The 22953-nt window shown below is 41.1% G+C and overlaps 1 protein-coding gene across 2 annotated transcripts; it reads right to left on the bottom strand.

The window, feature by feature from the left end:
- Positions 1-877: 877 nt before the first annotated feature.
- On the bottom strand, positions 878-17946 carry stm (starmaker). Of its 2 annotated transcripts, XM_063185733.1 has the most exons (21): positions 17574-17946; positions 16744-16805; positions 15876-15893; positions 15710-15742; positions 13498-13548; positions 13007-13045; positions 12808-12840; positions 12483-12557; positions 11568-11615; positions 11221-11256; positions 9261-9311; positions 7438-7697; positions 4792-5734; positions 4576-4614; positions 4074-4124; positions 3123-3161; positions 2365-2400; positions 2101-2139; positions 1750-1803; positions 1249-1325; positions 878-1073 (listed from the first exon to the last, which is right to left on the bottom strand). In XM_063185733.1, exons 1-20 carry the CDS (start codon positions 17582-17584, stop codon positions 1294-1296), a joined length of 1950 nt encoding a protein of 649 aa, XP_063041803.1. In that variant the 5' UTR covers positions 17585-17946; the 3' UTR covers positions 878-1073; positions 1249-1293. The 2 variants fall into 2 exon arrangements, with proteins under 2 accessions (XP_063041803.1, XP_063041804.1); XM_063185734.1 differs by lacking the exon at positions 11568-11615.
- Positions 17947-22953: the final 5007 nt, after the last annotated feature.

Here is a 22953-nt window from a genome sequence, read left to right on the forward strand (position 1 = left end):
AATGGCTAATATTGAAAGAAATCCATTGGTAGGCTAAGACAATGGTGGGTGGTGGGGGTCGCCAAAACATTCTCAAGTCCAAAGGGAGATCCCCGCTGGCGCTGAAAAAGATTGGGAACCACTGCCTTACACACACAAACCCCACAGTCCTCATCGCTACCCCCCTCCCCCCACCCCACCTCATCCCAAAAGGAAATGTGACCCCTGTTTTTTTTTTTTTCTGACCACTCAGGCTTTATTCGATTTGCTCCCTGTGTACATATTAAAATGGCATTATTATTATTATATCTATACATCTCTTGTCATTACAATAATTATTATTCAACATTGTTCTTACACGTACACTACAATATTAGTCATAAATTCTCAAAAAAAAAGAGGAGACGTGTGTAATGAAATCGTCTCAAAAATGTCTGTACACTCCATTGTTTTTTGTGTATTGTTACAGCAAGAGATTTTTTTCTTGTTTTTAAAAATAAGCAAAACTTTATCTGAGAGTCAGGATTTTTTTTGTTTTTGTGATAGCAGCAGTTGTCAGAAAAAGTGTTGAAGCATTGTGGGTAGAAAAATAACACAAAATTACTGTAGTGCCATGAAAAATCCCAAAACCCTCTGAAACATCATACAGTAGCCCCACGCCATCTGAGAGGGACTGTGCTCTATGTTCAGAGAGACAAGTAAAGCATGTGTCATTCATTTCAGCAATAGTAGCGGATGTGTGCTCAGATGATTTTTTTTTTTTTTTTTACAATTTCAGTGATTGTAAGCCTATGAGCTGCATAAACATGGTAGAAAATTGCCTCCTAAAGACAGCTGTCCAACAAATAGTTATGACTTTGTATAGCTAACTGTTGAAAAGATGAAACGATTCAGTGTGTGAATTTTTAAGTCTGTGAGCAAAAGGTTGAATAATTTAATGAGTATAGGGTAGCTTCTCAAATGAGGAAAAAAACTTTTTTTTTTTAAGGGTGAAGGGGTGAGCAGAGAAAACAAATAGTTCATCCAATCTGAAATTGCTGTTTTGTTATTGTGACTGCATCGGTAGGTTTCCTTTGTGCCTTTTCAAGATGATTCTGTCAGGAGGAGAAACACAGAATGATAAGTATAAATATATATTTCTTTCAATCCCAGCAAAATAATCCAATTGTGCTTCTCAATGAATTGTGATCTAATTGCCATCATAACCATGCTATGATTAACATTTTCCAGTAAGCATAGAGTAGGCCTAATTAATATCGATAACGTTACCTGTTGTAAAGACTCCACCATAACTTGCTGGAACAATCCAGACTGCTAGGAACTCTGATTAGCATTTGCAGGAGCTCCTGAGAAACAAACAAAGAAGCACAAGAAAACTCAGCAAACTGAAAAACAAAAACAAGTCATCAACAGCTGGTCTGCATAAATGCAGACATAATGTACCATATTATGGTTTACAGAATAAGGAGGAACGAACAAAGGAAAGACTGCAAAAAACACTTCAGAAAAAACACCTGGCATGGATACGTGTAGATGCACCCAAATCTATCAAATGGCTTGGAATACTCTTCTGGCCTTGATACATGATGCGGTTATAAACTTCATAATATCATAATATGGCTGACAGAATATTCAACTCCTAAGGAACAAACAAATGAAAGATGCAAAAAAAAAACAGCTCTGCAAATTAACATCTGGCATGGATACATGCACCTACTGTAGTACAAACTATCAGGTGGCTACCAGCTTAAGTACAAAGAGGTGTATCACCTTGTGTTGTATCATCTGGCTTGTCCGGTTGGTCTGGTGCTTCTGCGGTGACAGCTGAGAAGAGAAACCAGGAAATCAGTCCGTCAGTTGAGTTCTGGGAATTGGTGATGTTTATGACCTATATCAGTTTCCCACAACATACTGTTTTGTATGCCTCTGCTCCGCCCACTGAAGACATACTGTTCTTACAAGGTGCTCAATGAGTACTGAAATCAGCATTAGATCTGGCTCAGGCATTGGAACAGTAGATCAAGTTTGTCGCGGTATATCTAGCCACAATATTATTTTACAGTAAGCGGTTCGATCGACGGTCAAAAGGAGAACCTGTAGTTTTATTAGAGATTGCCTTACCATCTGACATGTCGTCTGTCTCAGAGGATGCCATTATCTCTGTGGGAACAAGCAAACATTTCTTTTTAGCAGAGCAAGTGACCCCCACCAACACAGAGAACAATGAGGAGTTTTCAGCAGCTCACGTGGTGGCCCTGCCATTTCGCACAAATATAGTGTTTCTGCTCTGGTCGGGGTGAACCTCGGAATGGTGGACACCTGTGCTACCTGCACACCTGCCCCGCAGGTAACCCTTCCAATGCGGCCGTAGATATTAATGCTTACCATCGGACGTGCCATCATCAATAGTGTCATCTTCATCTAAAAAGCACAAAAACAGAAACCAGGATGTCATTTAGGACCCAGCAGTTGACACTCAAGGTTAAGCAAATAAACAAACGAGCAAACAAGCAAATAAATGAATGTGATTTGAATTATTATTTATTAACAATCATCATCATCATCATCATGACTACTTATTTTCAAGATTCATAATCGTTATAATTTAGAAAAAAAATATGTTATTATTATCACGTTGCATTGGATCCATCTACCACCCAACAGTTGTCACTCACAGTCAACATTTGCTAAAAATATTATTACCAGTCTTTGTTTAGTTTCATGATCCTTATACAGTACTTATTTAGATTATTTATTAGTTTATATGAGATACTTTATATTCAAATTATTATTATGATCATATAATTGATTGTAATGTAGCAGACTTAAAGGTGAATTATGTCATTTTAGCAGTTAGTTTTCAAAATGTCTGCTGCCCATACACATATTTCATCTTTTCAAGAATATTTACTAATACTAAGTAACTGAAGAATATTTAGAGAGCTGACGAAAGTGCAGCAAGTTTTGCCGTAAGCAAAAGTAAAGTAGTAAAGTAAAGAAGTAAATTACCAAAAGTTACATAATCTAACTTTAAGAACTCAATCAAGAAAGGTGCTTTATAATAAGCAAGCTAAAAACATAGCCATTACTGCCGTAATGTGTTGCGGTAGTGGTTGTTATTTTTCACAGTAACGCTTTCTCACCTGTGGTATCAGCTTCAGCGCTCTTCTCAGTGCTGTCCTCTGGGGGCAACAAGCATGGCAAACATTACTTGATGTTACTTAACATTCCAGTTGGCTGCATAGTAGATTTCACAGTGCTAATTCAACACTTAGAGAGTCGATTTAGCCTCTCCTAGATTGACACTGCATGTTTTATTATGTATCACTGCAGGAACTCTCTATACAGTTTGCATTGAGTGCGTTAATATGAAGTTCAGTATCCCAAATATGAGGCTCACCCCGGTTATGATCAAATTTGGGATGAGGCATTTATATGAATACTGAGTGTTATATCCTGGTCTGCATTCTTGGCTGTGATAGAATTCTCTTATAATGCATGTAGCCTAGATACCAGCGACAATGTTCTATGGGAAGCCTCTGTATCCAGGATAAGGTGTTTACAAGTGTCAATATCCCGATTTCTTTCGAAGTAAATCACAGAATAAGGGCTTATCCAGGATACTGACATCAGGAATAGGTGTTTATACAGTTCAAACACAAATTCGGGATACTGAACTGCATATAAACCTCATTGTTGATTTTACATTGGGGTTCTTATGTTTAATGTTTAAGTGCTATACATAGGCTACACATTGACATATCTGTTTCTTATATGATACTGATGACTCAATGCGCTGTTATTGGGAGCACATTTTACAAATACAGTAGGGTAGTAGTATACTACTACCCTACTGTATTGACACATTTTACAAATACAGTAGGGTAGTAGTATACTACTACCCTACTGTATTTGTAAAATGTGCACCCAATAACAGCGCATTGAATCATCAGTACAATAGTAGTATGTATGTAGTAGTATGTAGTATGTATAACCTGTAGTATGTGTACGCATAGTAAGCCTGATTGTTGTGCTTCATTACATAGGTCTATGGGACTATTTGGGAAGTCACACTCAGAATAAAAATGTAAAACCTTTTGAGAGGGACTCTGATGCATTATCCTTGTCACTATCGTCCTGGTCATCTGTGAGGATAGAGTTAATTAGTCAGTAGCCAATGCGTAGAGATATTCTGTTGCTTCTGAAAACCCCATACAGTGGACACTTTGAGGCATACAGTATGCAAAGTACTGGAGCTTATGCAAAACAAAACAGGTGCTAGAAAAGAAACCGACATGAGGAAAAAAGCTACCCTAAAAACAAAAATAGAAACCACATAATATATCAAAACTGAATTTGACTGTGAATCGACTTCATGCTTTAACATCTGCTTTGGTCTAATAAGACAGTGCGTACAGTTCATATGAGCATCACCATATTAGGGATACAGTTACGACAGTTTCAATATTTGTGCAGTTTTGTGCACTTTGCTTTCGTTGGACAGTTCACTGACTGAAATCAATATGGTCACGTTGGCTTTCAATGTAATTTTAGACTTGTTTTATAATATAAAAATAATAGAATCACTTTACACACCACTGGCCTCTGAGCTTGCTGTTGACTCAGTCGTTGTATCTGTGAAGAGAATTGACAACTTGATTAGTCATAAGGGCATTGCTGAGCAATGTATGTTGTTCACAGTATGTTTACTTCGCCTCAGAGAACCACATTGTCTTTATTTGTGTTTGATCAATGAACTGAACCCAATCGTTGAGGAATGCCATTGTTCATTCATTTAGAGAGCAGACAAACCTTCCAATTTCTCCTCTGTGCTGTCTTTGGCGGTGCTGTCGCTGTCGCTGTCATCCTTGTCATCTTTGTCATCCGATGACTCGTCGCTCATCTCGTCGACCTCCTCCCGGGTGGAGAACTCTGAGTCCAGGCTGACGCTGTCCTTCCCCATCTGCTCTACCTCGAACGGATCCTGACTTCCGGCTGGCATGCCCTCTTCCGGCACCTGGCCCATGTTTTGTTCGTCACTGTCGTCATTGATGGCCTCACCTTCTTCCAGTGTGGCCCGATCACTGGCCTCCTGGCTGCCGACGGCCTCTCCCTCGTCCTTGTCCGTATCGTCTTTGCTATCGTCGTCTTCATCGCTGTCATCGTCATCGTCTTTGTTGTCAGGAGCGTCCTGTGAATCCTGCTTGCTTGCATCTGCGTCTGAGCCTGCTGCCGCCTCTTTGGCCTCTCCTGCGTCTTGGGCATCGTCCTCATCGGACTCATCAGAGTCGTCCTTGTCGGAGTCGTCTTTGTCGGAGTCTCTGTTCTCCATGCTAGAGTCCTTGTCCGCTGAGTCGGCATCTGCACTGTCTGCTGCATCTTTGGCATCGGCATCGGCATCAGCTCCAGCCTCGGCACTGTTATCTGCATTGGCCTCCTGGCTGTTTGCGTCGGCCGCGGCGTCCGACTGTTTGTCTGAGTCTTTGTCAGCGCTGTCAGCGCTGTCAGTGCTCTCGTCACTGTCGTCACTGTCCTGGGCGTCCATGTCTGCGCTGTCCTTTTGGTCGTCCTCCGCTGAGTCTTTGTCTGCCGCCGCCTCCTTTTCTTTCTCCTCTGCGCTTGGCGAGGCCTCTGCGCTGTCCTCAGAGGCCTTGTCTGCACCTGCCTCTGCGTCGTCCGCGTCGGCATCTGCGCCTGCGTCTGCTTCTGCAGCGTCAGCCATGTCTGCATCCTGTTCATCCGAGTCTGCAGAGTCCTTTGAATAGAATCGAATAAAATAGAACACAAGGAAATGCCTTTTAGTTTCACTATAGTCATGTACAATGCGAACTATGCATATTTACAACGAGATTGACCATCTCAAGAGTCTCAGTTCATCAGTACAACACGTATGAGGGTTTAGTTTACATAGCAACAAAGGCAATAATTTAACACTTAGGCCCTCGATACACTTGCCGTGAGCCTTACATTACACACGCCAGCATGTGCGACCAACTTGCTTTAGAAGCAGTAGACCAACACGCACAATACTGGTGGTATGATCCAGGGGGTAGAGACAGAGAGCAGCATTGCGAAACAAAACAAAAAGAAGGAATCCCTGGATGAGGAGACAATTCTGCTACTGCTTCTACATTTCCACGCTCCTTTATCAAAGTGCAATGTGTGATCGCACAAATGTTTGTAATTTTGGACAAGCTTAATGAGACACTCTTGAAAAGTTGCCATCGTTGTTTTCACTGGGAACACTCGCGTGGAACTGTGCAATCTTTCTTACGATCGACCCCAGCGATTTTGACGAGATTGCATCGAACGCACGCGTCTGTGTGCAGGATCTAGCACGAGCAAAATTTACATGATATGCACACGCATTCGCGCACAAAACGTGACCACACACGCGTATCCTACAGCAAGCATATTGAGGGCCTTAGAGAGTACTCCAGGACTAAAATACACTCTAGAAAGTGTTAAATCGACGTTGTGTGTATGGTGCATTGACCTAGGCGCATGGAGCAACATAGACAGTGCTTTCAGGCTCTTGAGGTCTTTTTTTTTTTCATTGAAAATGTGGGTATGTTAGAGCTGAATGCAAGATGTGGTTCCTAGCTTTCATGTTTTTATGTGCATCGAAGTCAGAGATATTTAGCTCTCACGCAGACCCTTCGTGCATTTCTGTTCAACTTCGTGAGCTTGCACGAGGAAATGTCTGGAAATCTTAGACGAGCCCGAACGGAACAGAAATTTCACAGTCTGTCCAATAGTGGTGTGGATCGGCACTGCTCTCACGATCCGATTCGATCACGATTCGGGAGGTAGTAGATCCGATTCGATTCGATTCCATTAGATCCGATCCGATTCAATTTTACAATGCATTGCAATCCATTATATTTCTACTGAACACAAAGCAAATGTTTAATCAGCCATGATGAGGCAATACAAGTAGTCAGATACTGAGCAACAATGTATTGGCTGTTTTCTGTATCAGTCTGTATCAGTCTTGCAATGTTTTGAAGTGCTTTTATTTAATTTAACATTCATTTGCTCCCGAAATATACATGGAAGTAATTGAAACTTAAAAAAATCGATTCTGGAACTTGCCGGATCGATTCTGGATCGTCCATGCCCCGCATCGTTTCGGATCGCCGAATCGATCATTGTTGACACCACTACTGTCCAATCAGAATCGCGGGGCGGGATCGCGGGGCGGGGTATATACAGGTCAGTGGTTGAAGTGGTACGTGATTCAAAAGAAACCATGTGAATTCTCCAATCAGGTTCGAGCTGTTTTGAACACACCCACGCCTTTCCAGAGCTAAGCGATTGAAAATGTTCCAGATGGTTTGGAACATCGCGTGAGAACCATGTTACCTTTTCCCAAAAAGGGCTGAGGCATTCTGCAGTTAACACTGCAAAATGTAATGTGTAAAGCAAACAGCAGGAAAACAAATGTTAGTGCAAGACCTTGTCAGCATCTTTGTCATCTGCGTCCAGTGATGCCTCAGCACTGTCTGCGTCGGCCTTGGCGGCTGCTTGCTCGTCACTGGCATCCATTGTATTTTCGTTGGTGCTGTCCTCCTGCTCCGCCGCGTCTGCTTTGTCTGGACTGGCTTCGTCACTGTCACTGTCGGCGTCGGCGTTGGCATCGGCGTTATCTGGCGCATCCTGCTGCTCATCAGTGTCATTCTCCTGACTGGCAGCAGTGCTGTCGTCTTTTTCCATCTCTGCCAATAAGATTGAGAAAACATTTTTTTATACACATACATGCAAGGCTTGACATCAATGTTTTGCTCACTGGCCACAGTCGCTAGTGGTTTGCCAGTGTCACCAGCCATTCAGCCTTTCTACTAGCCAGTTTCGTTTTCAGTATTTTATTACAAGTATTTTCTGTACCCTGATCACATCTACGCTCAGAAAATGAAGTGATAAAACAAGACGATCAGTACTGTGATCATAGTGTGATAGATGAAATAATATTGGACAAATATAATCTGAACGATCTGTCTTGAACTTATATATTATACACAAGGGGCAAACACAGGATATAGGCTACTGACATATGTCATACACAAGAGTAAGTTACCTGCCAAAGTGGCTTGTGAGAATGAAATTATTACCAACCACAGCCAAGTTTTTGGCCGGTTGACATGTACCAATGTCAAGCCCTGGGCACATGTACGGTATTTACTGTATCCTATTGAAGTTATGATTTGATTCTAGACTGAATGCATGAAGGATACTGAGTAGCAGCATGGTCGTCCTTGTCGTGTGACGTTCCAAGATGGCGTCGTACTATGGCGACTCGGTCTTGCGCTTTGTTTTTTTTTTCATATCCCCCCTTTAGTTTTGTGTTGTGTTGTTGAATGTGTGAGCTCACCAAAGTACATTCCTAGCAACTGTATTTTTATACTGTTGATATGGCTAATAAACTTGAAACTAAAACTAAACTTAATGTTATTCGTGCGGGGCACAGCAAGTGTTGCACCTGATACTAGGGACACTCAATTCGAAACGGGAGGCAGTGACTCGATGACTCTCCTCCTACATAAACAGGTCACTGATCAGATAGGTGAAGTTAGCTGATGAGGCAGCCGTTACGAACGGCACTAACGAGTGCGCTGCCTTGCGCATTTGATGTTACGGCGATTCTATGGCAGGAGTTACGTTCATCACGTTAGCGCTTAGCTTACGCATGCTATTTGAACAGTGAATGATCGTCAGACGGCGGAATCGTAAAATAGGCTATAAATAGATTTAGACAGCATAGACAGCATATTTAGATACTACAATATTGATTCATCCATTCGATTTTAAATATCTACATACATAAGTGTCAGAATAAAGAGTATGATAAGGTAGTAGCTTGGGTAGTAGCCATGTTTGTTTTTCAGGTTTCCGGTTGAGAGGGAGGTGGCGCACAGCATGTTGGGTACCAAGGCAGCGAAGTCAGCATCTGATGCTGACCTCAAATATCTCCGTTACGCCCACAAATGCAGTCAACTCCCGAGGGAGGAAATAAAGCAATTTTTCGTTTCGATCCACACTTCATGACTCGATGTCCAGTTAGCTCACTGGAAGGACAGCTGTCTTCAAATTGAGCCTTATACTGTTCTCCATATTCAAATGTGTTTCTCTCATTTGGTCAAGGAAGGAGGAGGGACTTGACCCCTCCCTCATCAGATGGTGCTAGATGGCTGTGAAAGTCTTATCTGTACTGGGGCCTGTGGTGGCTCCTCATGTGTCTCTGACTGCGACCTGTCTGTCCATTTGTTTTGATGAATACGCACCTGAGTTATCTGACTCCTTGGCTTCCTCGGTCGTGTCAGCCTCGGCTGCGTCTGTTGAAAAAAAAAACAGACAAGGAAAGAAAGGCATTAATTCTGTTAGGGAGAGAGACAGAGAGAGAGAGAGACTAATCATAGTCATCAAAGTGACCGGTAAGGTGAGGGTGAAGAGGTAACTGTAGTAGACAGGACCAGGGCCGCTGACAGCTTTGACCCGGCCCGCAACAAAATAATCTGAAAAAGCCCCCCACCCGATACATACAATGTAATGAGGACCTGATTCTGGGCCCATTCTCTTCCTGGGCCTGCAACAACTTACCCCTTAGTGCCCACCCACCCCTCCACCCCTGCCCCAGTAGGCTTCCCTGGACAGGACAAGGAACGAGTAGTAGAAGCCAAAAGGTTTTATCCAGGAATTGACCATCTGGCCACATTGTTATCTTCTCAATGGGACCCACAGGCAAGCCCTGAATTTGTTTTTGTCAGTTATCTCAAACACCACTTCAGTGAACCTCATTAACACTGGCGGGCTAAAATGTCACGGCGATGAAGGGGAAAGTCTATTCTTATCGGGGGTCACATTAGATGCTTGGCAAAACATGAATAACCGTGGCTCCCTTTTTGACAGGTAGCCCTATTCAGGTATAAACGGGTCACTAAACTTCCCGGGGTCTGAAATCAGATTTGGTTACCTGAAATGCAGTTTTGTGTTCATGGACTTGACTTGACACTCATCACCTGCTGTGACCAAGGCAGAGGTCATTCTGAGCAGCTAACTGCTAACCAACTAGCACAGGCCACCTCGGCAATGGGCAAAGCATGCAGCATTTTCAGGATTTTAAGGCCATACCACACCATATCTGAAAATAAGCTAATTTAACGCTTCCCCCTTAAATAAACTTAAATAATTGAGTTTTATCTTTCTCCTGTATTCCACACATTCTCCTAGTCTAGCCAAGCAAATTTGATCTTCAAGCTAGCATATATGATTGAATCGACAGCTAGCCCATAAGATTCAATGATAATTGATGGCCTGGAACTAGAAATAGCACCACCAGACTAAGAGTATGGCTGTAAGAATAGGATTCAATTACTGAAAACTCAATTATTTAAAGGGGTATGCCACTAGTTTGGGGCTTAATACAGTTAAAATCTTTGGCCAGGGTTTATTAGGTGGTAAAGTGTCTTATTTTTCATGTAAGCCGTTGTCTTGCTTTAAGACAAGTTAAAAGAGGGAGCATGTCGCTAAGCTAGTGAAAGTCAATGCATCCGTGTAGCATGCTACATGCTACAGTGATCCATTGACTTTCACTAGCTTAGCTACATACTCCCTCTTTTAACTTGTCTTAAAGCAAGACAACGCTTAACATGAAAAATAAGACACTTTACCACCTTTATAAACTCCGGCCAACGATTTTAACTGTATTAAGCCCCAAAATAGTGGCATACCCCTTTAACTGAAGGGAAGATGTAAAATGTGCAGGAATGGTGTGGTAGCACTTTAGCGCTGATTGCTGGAAAATGTCCCATGCTCTTTAGTTTATCTCCAGATCACCATTTGAAGGACACATAATGAAGTCTGCATGAGTTGACTTCCTAATTGGTGTTTGGTTAATGTTTGCCTTGGCTGTTTTACATTAGCCAAGCTCACTGGGCCGTAGAGACTGAGCTTAAAACCAAGTGATGCACCACTGAGTTAAATTCATTAGAAAGGAACCCGGCCCTGCCATGGCCAACCCGTAGGGCACTCGTCTACCATGCGGCTGACCCGGGTTTGATTTCCGACCCCTCCCCATCTCTCTCCCCATTCACTTACTGTCCCCCTCTCACACTGTCCTGTCAAATAAAGTCGAAATAAAAAAAAAAAAAAAAAAAAAAAAAAGGAACCCAACTGGAAGTGTTAAAAGGTCAGTTACAGTGAAATTTCTAGAATGGCATTTGCATTTGACTTGTGAATATTTACCCGTGTTATCTGCCTCTTCAGAATTATCAACTGCATCTGAAATCATCAACAATATCATGTAGTTATATTCAGTATTTTGCTTTTAATTTGGCATTGTAGCCAGGGTTGTATTGTACATAGTAGTTCTTCCACATAGTTTGTATATGGTGTATTTATTGTGTTTCTAACTCCTCTCACTTAGATGTTCCTGCACTCGGCTTCAATACTTAACCGTGTTGCCTTGCTTATCTGCATTCAGACATTCCTCTAGACATTGTTAGCTTGTGTGTGTCCATTTTGGTTAGTTGCTTTGGATATTAAGTGTCAACTGAGTGTTGTGTAATGTAATTTCATATCGTTGCCATTACCTTGTGAATCAGCAGAGTCCTGACTTTCAGTCACGCTGTCTGCTGCCTCTGAAAATGGACTGCAAATTAGTCATTACGGTAATGATATGTTATAAATTAGAACAATTGGTTTTAACTGTAACAGATACTGTATGCATGTGCTTTTATTGGTTTATTTTCTAAATGCATGCTGCTCATCCTCACATTTGATCTTTTAATGAGCACGTGTGCAGTTATAATCTGATATTTACTGGTTTGACAAAGGTACAGTAAAGACATCTATGACTGGTCATGGAGAAGATCCACCGATTCATGTACGAAAAGAGTAAATGTACCGGTACATGTCATGAATACCTAGATATAAATGGAAAAAAAAACCTTAACATTCGTAAATGGAGAGCATAAATTCTGGAAATAAAGCACTAAGAAATACTTACTCTACCTTTAATGGGATCTTCTCATTGAGAATGATTATATGAGCTATTTATAAGTGTCTTATAAATGCCTTTACAATTCCTTTACATTCAGACAGTTAAGATAGTGAAACTTTTGAAATTGAGTGGTGAAAATTGAATGCCGCGATATAACAACTATAGGTAGCATTGGATAATGTTTTGTACACAAAGACCTTTGTGTAGCATGGCCGTAACTACCATTGAGGACACAGAGGTCTTGTCCTCTGTATTTTTTTTCAGTAATGTAAAATGTATCTATGATGAAAATTACGATATATGATCAACAATGATAAATTCAATCTGTATACGCCACCCCCATTTATCCTCAAGGCAGTGATTAATGAAAACAAACTTAAGAGTTTGACTGAAGTTTTTGAAGCATTCTAAATATACAATATGCAGTACAGCATGCAGTATTTGACCCCGGTGTTTGAAAATGTCTAGTTACGGCCCTGTTGTGTAGTGCTTTGGCCCTTATTACCTTTGGAATTATCTGGAGCAGTGGTTGTCTCTTCCACACTTGCATCTGTGTCTGCGCCTGCAGCTGCAGCTGCATCTATCATAGTAATAGTAATAGTATAGTAATAGTACATCTCGTCATTATGAGTAATTTGAAGTTGAAGTTTGAAACTCAAACTGTTGAGAAAGTATTGCACAGGCTTTCTGCCCAAGGCATATACTGTACATATGAGGAATGTGAACGTGAAATCATTTTTTGTGGCATGTGACTGTGTAGACGTACAGTGACTGCATACATGACACTAAAGTGTTTGCAATGACCTACTAATTAATGGTCAAAAACTGACCTGGCTGGTTTGTTGTGTCAGCTGAATCTGCACCTGAACACAGAAGGGGAACACCACACCACACCATGTTCATCAGCTACTTTCCATCACCTCGTTTCCTCATTGTAGCATTATCACAAAAAAAACAAAGAGAGGTTCTTCCTGATTCCATAGCTGGCAGAGAACTATGTGATATGACCGGTCTGGCCAGCTTTAGTACCTTGAGCTTCCTCATGAGAGTCAGGTCCATCCGTAATTCCTGCAGAAGATGCAACAACATTAGTACTGCTATAGAGTAGAGTAGAATAGAATAGAATAGAATAGAATAGAATAGAATAGAATAGAAAAGATCTGAATAAAATAGAATGTATTTTATTGTCATGATTCACATACACAATTTGCACTTTACACATTCACAATCAGAAAACACTCACTTTAGTACAGACATTAAAGGCATACTATACAACATAGTAGGAGTAGGCTATTTACTGAATGGTTGATGTGAAAAAATTGGGATATGTAGTGGAACACACCACAACGCGGGTACAGTTTGTCATGATTAAATAATAACCAGTAATAATAATTTGTGTAGCTCAATTTATACAATCCTGCAGCTCCAAGTAATTTAACAAATTGAGAAAAACACATGGCTGGCAGCTTTTACTGTGTACCAAGCCAAACAAACATCAATTTGCTTGTGTGCAGACCAACCTGAGTCTCCTTGGTCTGGACTTGTGGTTAGTTGAGGGTGACTGTTATTTCCTAAGGTCAGAAAAAGTATGCAAATTTGTTTTTCAACACAGTTCACGTTGCATGATGAAAGCCAAAACCACCCAGGTGAAAAAGTGGTTCAATTTAGTACAATAAAAGCACGACTGAAGTGTACTTAGCATGTTAAAAGCGCACTCACACTTTTTGTGCTAAGAAAAAGTATGTTTACAATATGCTTATTTAAAGTGTACTTAAAATTAGATGTAATTAAGTTGCTCTCAAAGAAACCATACATAAAGTGCACTTAGAAGATGTTTGGCTAAAGTGTATTTAGAGGAATATACTAATAGTGTTCTAATAGTGAACTTACTGAAAGTGTATTTTTTAATAACATATTGCAATTGCACTTTTTTTAAGTGCACTTTGATTATACTTCACCCAAGTGACTTTGAAGTGTGATTTTCTATAGTGCGCTTTAAAGTAAATCACTTTAACATATTGGAAGTATACTTTTTCTAAGTGCACCATGATTGTGCTTCATCCAAATATATTCAAAGTGTGCTTACACAAAGTGCATTTACCCATCATGCATCATCATGCATGTACCATCATGCAATGCACTTCTTGGAGCTAAATTTCTCAAACAGAAATCCATTTACCTCTAAGGAATATCTTTGGTTTGCATGAAAATATTACTCATTGTTATATTCTGCATTTATTGTAGGAGTTTTAACATTTTAAAGTGGTACACAAAAAATGGCCATGTTCCCACCGTCATTATGATGGTCACGTATATGTTCTGGTATATATAGACTCACACTTCCCATGATATCATGGTGAGAGGTAAGTTGGAACTAGTTGTTCAAACAAAGAATCAAGGGCCACCATTTGTGATCAATTCAAATGATTAACTACAGGAAGGCGGAATAAGAATGAAATAAAGTGAAATGTGTATCTGAAATCTCTGTAACAATGCAATGATTGTTAATGTCAGTCGTGCTAGGCATGCAGACTGTATCACTACTGTGACATGTGGCTGTGTGTAATGTACAAGCTCTGAGAACCAGCATGGATTGTAGTATTACATTTATATTATTCGTTGTTCTTGGGAGTATACTGTAAATATACTTCAAGCATACCTGCTATATATTTACAATGCTTAATATGATATACTTTTTACATACTTAAAATGTTCCAATGTAGTCCAAAGAAGCATGAAGTTAATATACTTTTATTGTACTTCTAGTAACAATAAAATGTTATAGAAGTGTACTCAAGCACACTATTAATGCCATACGAATGCATGAAAAGCGTGTTTGGAGCATACTTTCAAAAGTATGCTTGTAGTGCACTTAAAGTTGTCCAAAAGCGGTGCCAATTTAGCATCCTCAGTGTGCTGCAAGTGTGCTGAAGTACTGCTTGAGTAGTGCTTCAGCGCACTAATAGTGCAATGAAGCGCACTTTAAATCGCCGAAAATAGTACACTTTGTACTAAGTACGGTCAAAAAAAGTACACTTTAAGTATATGGGTTTTTCACCTGGGCAACCAAGAACTTGAAATACACCTACACATAGCAGGTGACTACACAGTGAAAATGAGGTGTCAGTATTTCAGAGTATACTTCTATAAATACAGATAGAGTATTTAACCCATTTTGTCGTAAGCCCTTTTTGGGAAAGGGTGCCGTCTACTAATATGAAATCCTAAATATCTCAGCCTCCGGAGCACATACAAACGTGAAATGAGTTGCATTTAAGAGTTAGGATAATCGTTTTGCCTTAGAATGTGTTCATTCACCTCTAACTTACCCACATTTTTAATAAAACAGCTCAAATCTCAAAAACCTGAATGCAGCATATGTGTCTCCAGGACACAATGGGTTAAAACACTGTGGACAGTCAAATACTCTAACAGTGGAGTCAAACGTCAGTGTTGAATTTTGCAGGTGACCAGTGTAATGTCAACTGTACAGCTCTTAATATTTACACAATATTGAGTATGTAAAGCTAACTCTGAACATGGTACACTGACCAAGTCTGAATCTGAAATGGAGTTAATTTCAACTCTTTAAGAGTTATATGTACACCAGTATTTTTTCACTGTGTTGATGAACTGACTGACCACTTTTGCTGGTGCCTGCATGTCCACTTGCATAGTCTATAGACCTTTGTATCAGAAATCAATCCAAGATCTGATCACACAGTAACTTACCATTTAGGAATGCTATGACGGCAGCAGCTCTTTCTAAAGCAGCAAGGAATGAAAAAATAGTACTGTCACTCAACCATTACCTAAATCGCTATTATTTACAAATTTGATTTGAAGTGGTTAAAGGTTAAATGAATAGGAGTGATGTGTTGATCAAAGTGTTCCTTACCATCGATGTCTTGTACATCTAAATTGCAATTTCAGAGAGAGAGAGAGAGAGAGAGAGAGAGAGAGAGAGAGAGAGAGAGAGAGAGAGAGAGAGAGAGAGAGAGAGAGAGAGAGAGAGAAACACAGAGAAGACATATTAAGCCATGCTGTACAATTTGCTGCTTAAAAAGCTTCTCCTGTAGTAGGCCTAACGTATTTCTCTAATCCTAAATGCAAGAGAGAGGGAACACAAAACTCTTTTGTGTCTCTCCCTCAGAGTGACCTGAGCTCTGATTACAGGGCCCTGGTAGCAGGGTGGGCAGTCAGCAGGCCGGCAGATTGAAAGCAGGGGATTGTTGTGTGCCGTGCTGGGCCAGCGAGCGGGTGAGCTAGCTGAACGAGCAGTACACACAATGGCAGCAGTAGCATCCCCCCCAAAACCAAACGTGGCTGTTCAAAGAAGCGTTTGAGGTGGGGGAGAGGTGGTGGGGGCATAGGTGTGCAAAGATAGGGATGTGGTGGTGCTAAAACCCTACTGGACAAAAAAGGCCCTTCTTGAAAGGCCCTGTTTTTTGGATTTTTTTTTTCACATTGTAGACTGTGGTCCATGTTGACATGATTATCTATTGTACAAATGCTTGACAATCAAAAGCATGTGACAAATTCCCAATACTATATAAGCCTCTATATCCTAGGAAGTCAGCTGAAAGTTCCATGTGCCCCCCGCCCCCACCTCGAGCACCTGCCCCCCCACCACAGTTCTGTGCACACCACTGTGTAGGAGTGTGGGAGTTGGGGGGCGGTCTCTGTGTGTGGGAGGCCAGGGTTATCTACATACGTAGTGTTATCAACATTTTCGTGGAGACCACCACAGTGTTGCATTTCCTTACCTGTCACGGGAGCTGATAATACCACAGTGGCTACAGCAAAGAGCAGGCCAATAACAAGTGTCCTTCAAACGGAAGCAGACAGGAGAAGAAAAGTCAATCCATTGCCAATGTTACAGATCAACATGCACCATGGTCAATTAATTGGTGTTTTCAAATAAACTGAGAACGATACAAGATGTTGCTAACAGATGGTTAAATATTGGATGAGAATTAATATTCCTTTACAAGCTGGTATGGGACATTTGCTAGTTGTTAGGAAGGTAAGCATTGTCTATCCAGCCATACTTAATTGTCTTTTTCCACATTGAACAAATACAGACATTTTGGATACTTTTGAAACAATAATATGATTTTTGATATTTTATGATATGTCTTTCTCCTCAAACATAGCATTGTGTAATTGTCAATAGAGCATTTTCTTCCTTCAAGTATTATATTGTTTAACTCATGTAAAATTATTTCATTCATGCAAAAAAAGACTAATTTAATGTGAAACTACAGTAGATTGTTAAAGACATTAATTCACATCTGTTGAAAATACATAAAACAATGTAGGGTAATGTAATGTAATGTAACTTGTGTAGTCTTCAAAACAAATTTTTCGCTTAACGTATTTGTAACAGGCAAATCAACTTGTCTTTTCTTTTGTATTTCTGTAAAATATAGCTGTAGTCTTTCATGAAGACAATACATCACCGTAATAACCACAATATATAATTGTACTTTTCTCAGGTGACGTACACCAGAAGTAAGCTTTATATAAAAACACAGACAAGACATCCCACACACATCTCCACACACCTTCAATGAGAACTCAACACTCCACTTACCGTGAGAACATTTTGAAGGAAAAAAGTAAAGAAAAAAAAAAAGATGAGCCACACAGGTGAGTGTGTGCGTGTGTTCGCGTGTGTGTGTTGGGAGCAACGCCACTGGTCAGCCTGTCTTACTCGCACGTGCACGTGTGTGTGTGTGTGTCTATGTGTGTGCTCCTCCCGTAGGTCCTGAAGCCTTGGCTGGACCAGCCGCGCTGCTTTTATAGCCTCCCGCTGCCTCGAGCACACTCGCTCGTTACGACTCCAAGGGGGGGCAGGCCTGTCAATCAGAGACGTCACAAAGGCGCTTCTAGGGTTACGCTCATTAAAACAGGGTTAAGAGTCCAGGTCCGTGCAGGGCTTTGTTTGTGTTTTCAAACAGTCCTTGTATAAGCACTGGCTCCTTAAGAGCACCCACCTTCAAATCGCCAGCAAATGCACCCCCTCTCTCTTCCAACCCCCCACCACCACCTAAAAAAAGGTCCCTCCCACCAACACCTGTGACGCTGTCTCTTTCTCTTTCTTGTCTCTGTCAGTCTGTATCTATCTCTATCTCTATCTATCTCTGTCCTTCTCTCCCCCACACACAAAAACACAAACTCTTGTACTCTCTAACTGTCAGTCCTTTCTGACAGACAGACAAATTTTGTGATATTTTTGTCTTTTTTTACCACAGCAAGTTGCGTGGCAAGGTGCAAGGTGTTTTGGGGTGATGTTGACTGGATAATGGGTGGCACGGTCATGGACTGGTCATCTGGAACACAGGGCATTTTCCCGGTCCGGGCAGACAGTCCGCTGCTGTTGATTTTTTTGTTGTCTTTTTTCTTGTTGTGTTTTTTCCTCATTTCAGACCACCCCTCAATGATGGGATGGCCCAATGGTCCATCTTTAATATAGACAGTGGACTGAGCTAATCACTATATTGTAGGAAACCAGGGTCTGTTAGGGGCTGGTCCAGCGGTGTAGTCTACTTTTTTGAAGTGGGTATACTGTATATTCAAGCATTTTTTGAAGTGGGTATACTGTATATATTTATGCTATTCTAAATAATGGATCAATCAATTTTAAGTGGGTATAATGAAGCTCCTAAAATGTATAAGTGGGTATACTCAGTATACCTGCGTTCTACGTAGACTACACCACTGGGCTGGTCTATGCCAAACATGCCTGGGCCACTTTTAGGCCCCAGTCCAGCCCTGATGGGTGGAATGGGGGCTGATGAGTAGAGAGAGTAGACAGTAGAGTACGTCACAGCAGGCAGCGGAGCCAGAAAGCCGCCAAACAGGAAACATTCCAAGTCAGCTAACACCACCGCTAAGCAGTCACCTTCACCTCGTCTCTCTCTCTCTCTCTCTCTCTCTCTCTCTCTCTCTCTCTCTCTCTCTCTCTCTCTCTCTCTCTCTCTCTGTGCAACAATTTGTTGTCGTCTGTATTCACGTGAATCACGTTAATCTCGAGACAGGTGCACAGTGTTACCGGTAAAGCATGTATGTCCTTGCCTGTTGTCTATGGGAATGGCCTACATGTGGCAATACTTATGTACTTATACCATAGTATCATGTTGTTATCTTCACATAAAGAATGTATTGTATTTTTCTAATATATTCTTATCTTATATATTGATATTGTATTGAGTATTGTTTTTGTATTGTTGTGACTCTTTATTGTGCTAAGCTGGTGAAGATGTAACAGGAAAGTAGTGGAAGATAGAGACAGGGTAGGGCTGAGAAACAACCCAAGCTGGATTCGAACCCTGGTCTCCAACTATACAGTACACCACAACAGCAATCAGTCCTTTTATTAAGGCCTCAGCAATAAACCTCTTCTTTGATTCCTGCCTGCTATTTGTGGTCCACCTCTCTCTTGTTCTTCCTGTTACTCCTGGCAATCAATGCATTTTTATCTTGTTCCCATGGCCTTTGTTGGATGTTGTCCTGGTCAAAGCCATTGAAAAAAAAACACAATTAACACTAATGATTTATGAATTGGTATTGACTGACTTTAGAGTTGAAAATGCTGAAACTCTGGCCAAAGTACCCATGTCAAAATGGAAAAAATGTTTAGAGCAAGTGGTAAGCATGGGACAAAAAAAAAAGATCTTCATGTCTTTGTGATCTTTATGTAAACCTATCGTGTTTATTTCAAACTGTTTAGTTGAAAACTTGCCTAATAATCTAATTACTGTCAGTAATGGAAAATACTCCACAGGGACTTTTGGCAGTAATCCGTTTCTTATGTCTTCCTCTTAAAGTCAATCAGATTAAAAAGTTTCCAAGTCAGGGCGTGATGGAGTTGTTTTGTCCCCCTCGGCTTGGGATGCTGGGCGAATTGGCAGTCACCTCATTCTCCGGGATAAATCCCATTGTGAGTCCCACAGAGCCTCACCACACGCCCAGCCTGAGTCACAGAGAGGGGAGAGAGAAGGGTTGGCTGGCTGGCTGTGGACAGGATAATGTTTGGAAATTGTCACATTTTCATAATAGTGTTTTTTGTTGTTTGATTTAGCCCCTTAGCGCAGAGCCTATGTTATAACCGTCCTGTCACCAAAATTGTAATGGCTATGTCTTAATCTGTTACTTAAGGCTCTCAATTCTGTCATAGCAATGTTGTTATGATGTAGTTGAGTATTTTCAGCAAATAGTGAATAGGCCCCGACCCCATCTGCAGTAAGTGGCTACAAATGTGAAGATTCTCATTCATCCAAGTGGTGTTTCTCAAATGGCAAGCAAGAAAGTCTGACATACTGGCTGACAAAAAGTCCTGTTATTAATTTGACTTTTTTTGTTTTGGTCTGATTGTTTCGGCCAAGAAGGGTACGTAGGCCATATCCTTAGGTAAAAAATCTTTTTAGGTCTTTTGCCTGGATACTTTTTCTACCACCATGATACAAGCAAGGAAATACCACAAGAGCTTTTAAGGGCCAGAAAGTAGGATGTCAACACGCCACTCAACTAAATGATCCTATCCATAAACCATACTTATGTCATTATTTCATATAGCACAGTTTGGTAAGGCAGAACTTTTAACACACGCCATTTCACCAGTGGGACGCTGTTAATTGTCACTGAAAAAACTTTATACCATAGCACTACAGCACAATGACAGTGCACAGGGCCTTTAGTACTACATTACAACCTTGTCGTTGCCATTCTGGTAACAGTACATTTTATAACAGGGGCCATGTTTTACAGGATTAAAATCTCACCGACACACAGAAGCAGGTAGGGTACAGGTCACCAAGAGTTTGCTCCTGGCGTAGTTGGAATCTGATGCGATGTCCTGTGTGTGGTTGCAAAGATGTAGCTTGAAAGAAACATTTTAATAGGTTCTGAGTTAAAGATTTGAAACAACATTTTGATACAGACTAAAAAGTTACAGTTAGTCTTTTGTCTCAAAATTTGTCGGCGACCTTGGTCTACATTTTCCATTATTTAACATCAGCTTCCCTGTATCTCCAACTCAATGCTATAGATAGTAATACAGTAGAATCAAGCACAGGTAAGCAACGTAGGCTTTTCTCTCGAGGTCACTCCGGTCTGAAGTGCTCTGTATTGTATTGTAGCCTTTTGGCACCAGAAGAGCAATCTGTGAGAGATCAAGTTGAACTTGCTGACCCAAGTGACTTTTTAAATGCCAGGACAGTTTGCTTTAGAAAGCCAGTCTGGTTTAGCTCACTTTCAAAGCTGCAACCATTTAGTTTGACAAGCGCATTTCATATACTATGAATTACATTTTTGCTTTAAAATAGCAGATAAGTTGGTTGCTCTCACACAGGCGCACTGGTTGCACTTGGAAAAAGGCCGAAGGTCCGAAACGTCGTGCAAATAAATCATTGGGAGCATTAACAGTGTTGCGGACTTCTATCATGTATTTCAGGTGCTCTCACACAGGACCAAGCCCATCAGGAAATAGATTGATATGCACGCCCAGTGGTTGTTAGTTGTGCTTGTTGTATTGTTACTTATCAGGAAGTTGAAAACTGGACAGGTCAGGGAAGTTATGCAAACCCAGTGGCTGTGGTTGATCCGGAGAAACACTGTCACCCAGAACTACTATGTAACAGTCAGCCGATAATAGTTTCTTTTCCGTTGTTTCTCTGTCTCAGTCTTTTTGTTTCTTTGTGTTATTTCACAACTGACTTGCCATTGCCATCAAATGGAAATGTATCTGCAACATCCCCCCCGTTTCAACAATGTTAAACTACTTTTGATATGAAGTAAAGATAAAGAAGAAAATGGGCCATTTCTCTCAGACTTTCAAAGTATCAAATGCATCGGCAGTGATATGAAGGGAGTAACCCTTTTGTTTCTGTCACCAGCCAGAAAAAACAGTGTGGTCAATGTTAGCCTTGAGGTAGTGAACGCTGAGAAAGCAACAACAAGCTAAGAGCCCAAACTGGGGTCATTTCAGGCAAAGTCACCAGAGGTAAACACAGTTTATTTCCCAGAAGTAAGGTTGGGGGGCAGAGATTTAAATCCCACTTGACGTCCAGGTTTTTTTTTTTTTTTTTTAATGGAGGCTTTTTGTGTGCACGGCCAGAGTCCCGCCATTGGGTTGCTTGAAGTGCTTTGTTCTTCCTCACCAGGCTCTACGCTCTGAGACCGAAAAGGGGGGCCCTCTTGGTTGGTGTCTTTGACACCGCCCCCTAGAGTTTCCCAGTTGGGTTTTCACTATAGTGCGTATAATCCCTGCAATTAGGTTATATGAAGTCTGCATGGTGCAAAGCTTTTCCCGTAACTTTTAATTTCGGCATTAGCACGGTCACAGACCATGTTGCATTGTTATGAAATGTGTACTGTAGCAGTTCTTCAGCAGACATGTTGAAGGACGTTTTGGTGAGGTTTTCTTTTTTTCTTTTCAGAGGGGGTGGATGAGTGCGTTCGTCCAAAATTAAGCCCCAAACCCTGTTTGGTAAGGAGTCAATGGCAACAGGGTTTGGACATGTAGGAATGTTTTGTAGGCTCCAAAAGAAAGTTCTTTGTCGCCATTTTCTTCTCCAGCAAATCCCTCTTTCCATGACGTTAATTATGTGGCTCTTTCTAGAATTCACTTGTCTGCAATGGGTGTCTGAATTTAGGGTAGAGAGAGAGAGACACACTCATTTTTTCCCTTTTGTCTTCTGTCTGGTCCTTTCAATTCTGACTCACACCATTCAGGAACTACGAGGCGAAAGACTGGCCTCAAAAAGAGAGAATGCTCAAAAGGTTGGCGTGTGCTGCTGTGTCACTCCAGTGTCCTCTCTCCCCTTCGCTAATAAGACAACAACAGTCAAATTCAAAAATTTCACTTGTAAATGTTATGAAAAAAAGAGTGATGTGCTTTGACTGTGTGCCACATGGCCATTGCATGTGCCAGTCCACTCCCATCTGCAATGCCAGTGTCTGGACAGTAGGCT

This window comes from Engraulis encrasicolus, chromosome 20 (genome assembly GCF_034702125.1).
Source record: "Engraulis encrasicolus isolate BLACKSEA-1 chromosome 20, IST_EnEncr_1.0, whole genome shotgun sequence".
NCBI lineage: Eukaryota > Metazoa > Chordata > Actinopteri > Clupeiformes > Engraulidae > Engraulis > Engraulis encrasicolus.

Bases quoted from the DNA above. Each gene is read 5' to 3' on its own strand.
- stm (XM_063185733.1), bottom strand. The intron at 11,616-12,482 runs GTAATAAGGGCC...GTCCATTTTCAG, and splicing joins TGCTCCAGATAATTCCAAAG to AGGCAGCAGACAGCGTGACT. The intron at 3,162-4,073 runs GTTTTACATTTT...TGTTGCCCCCAG, and splicing joins ATCAGAGTCCCTCTCAAAAG to AGGACAGCACTGAGAAGAGC.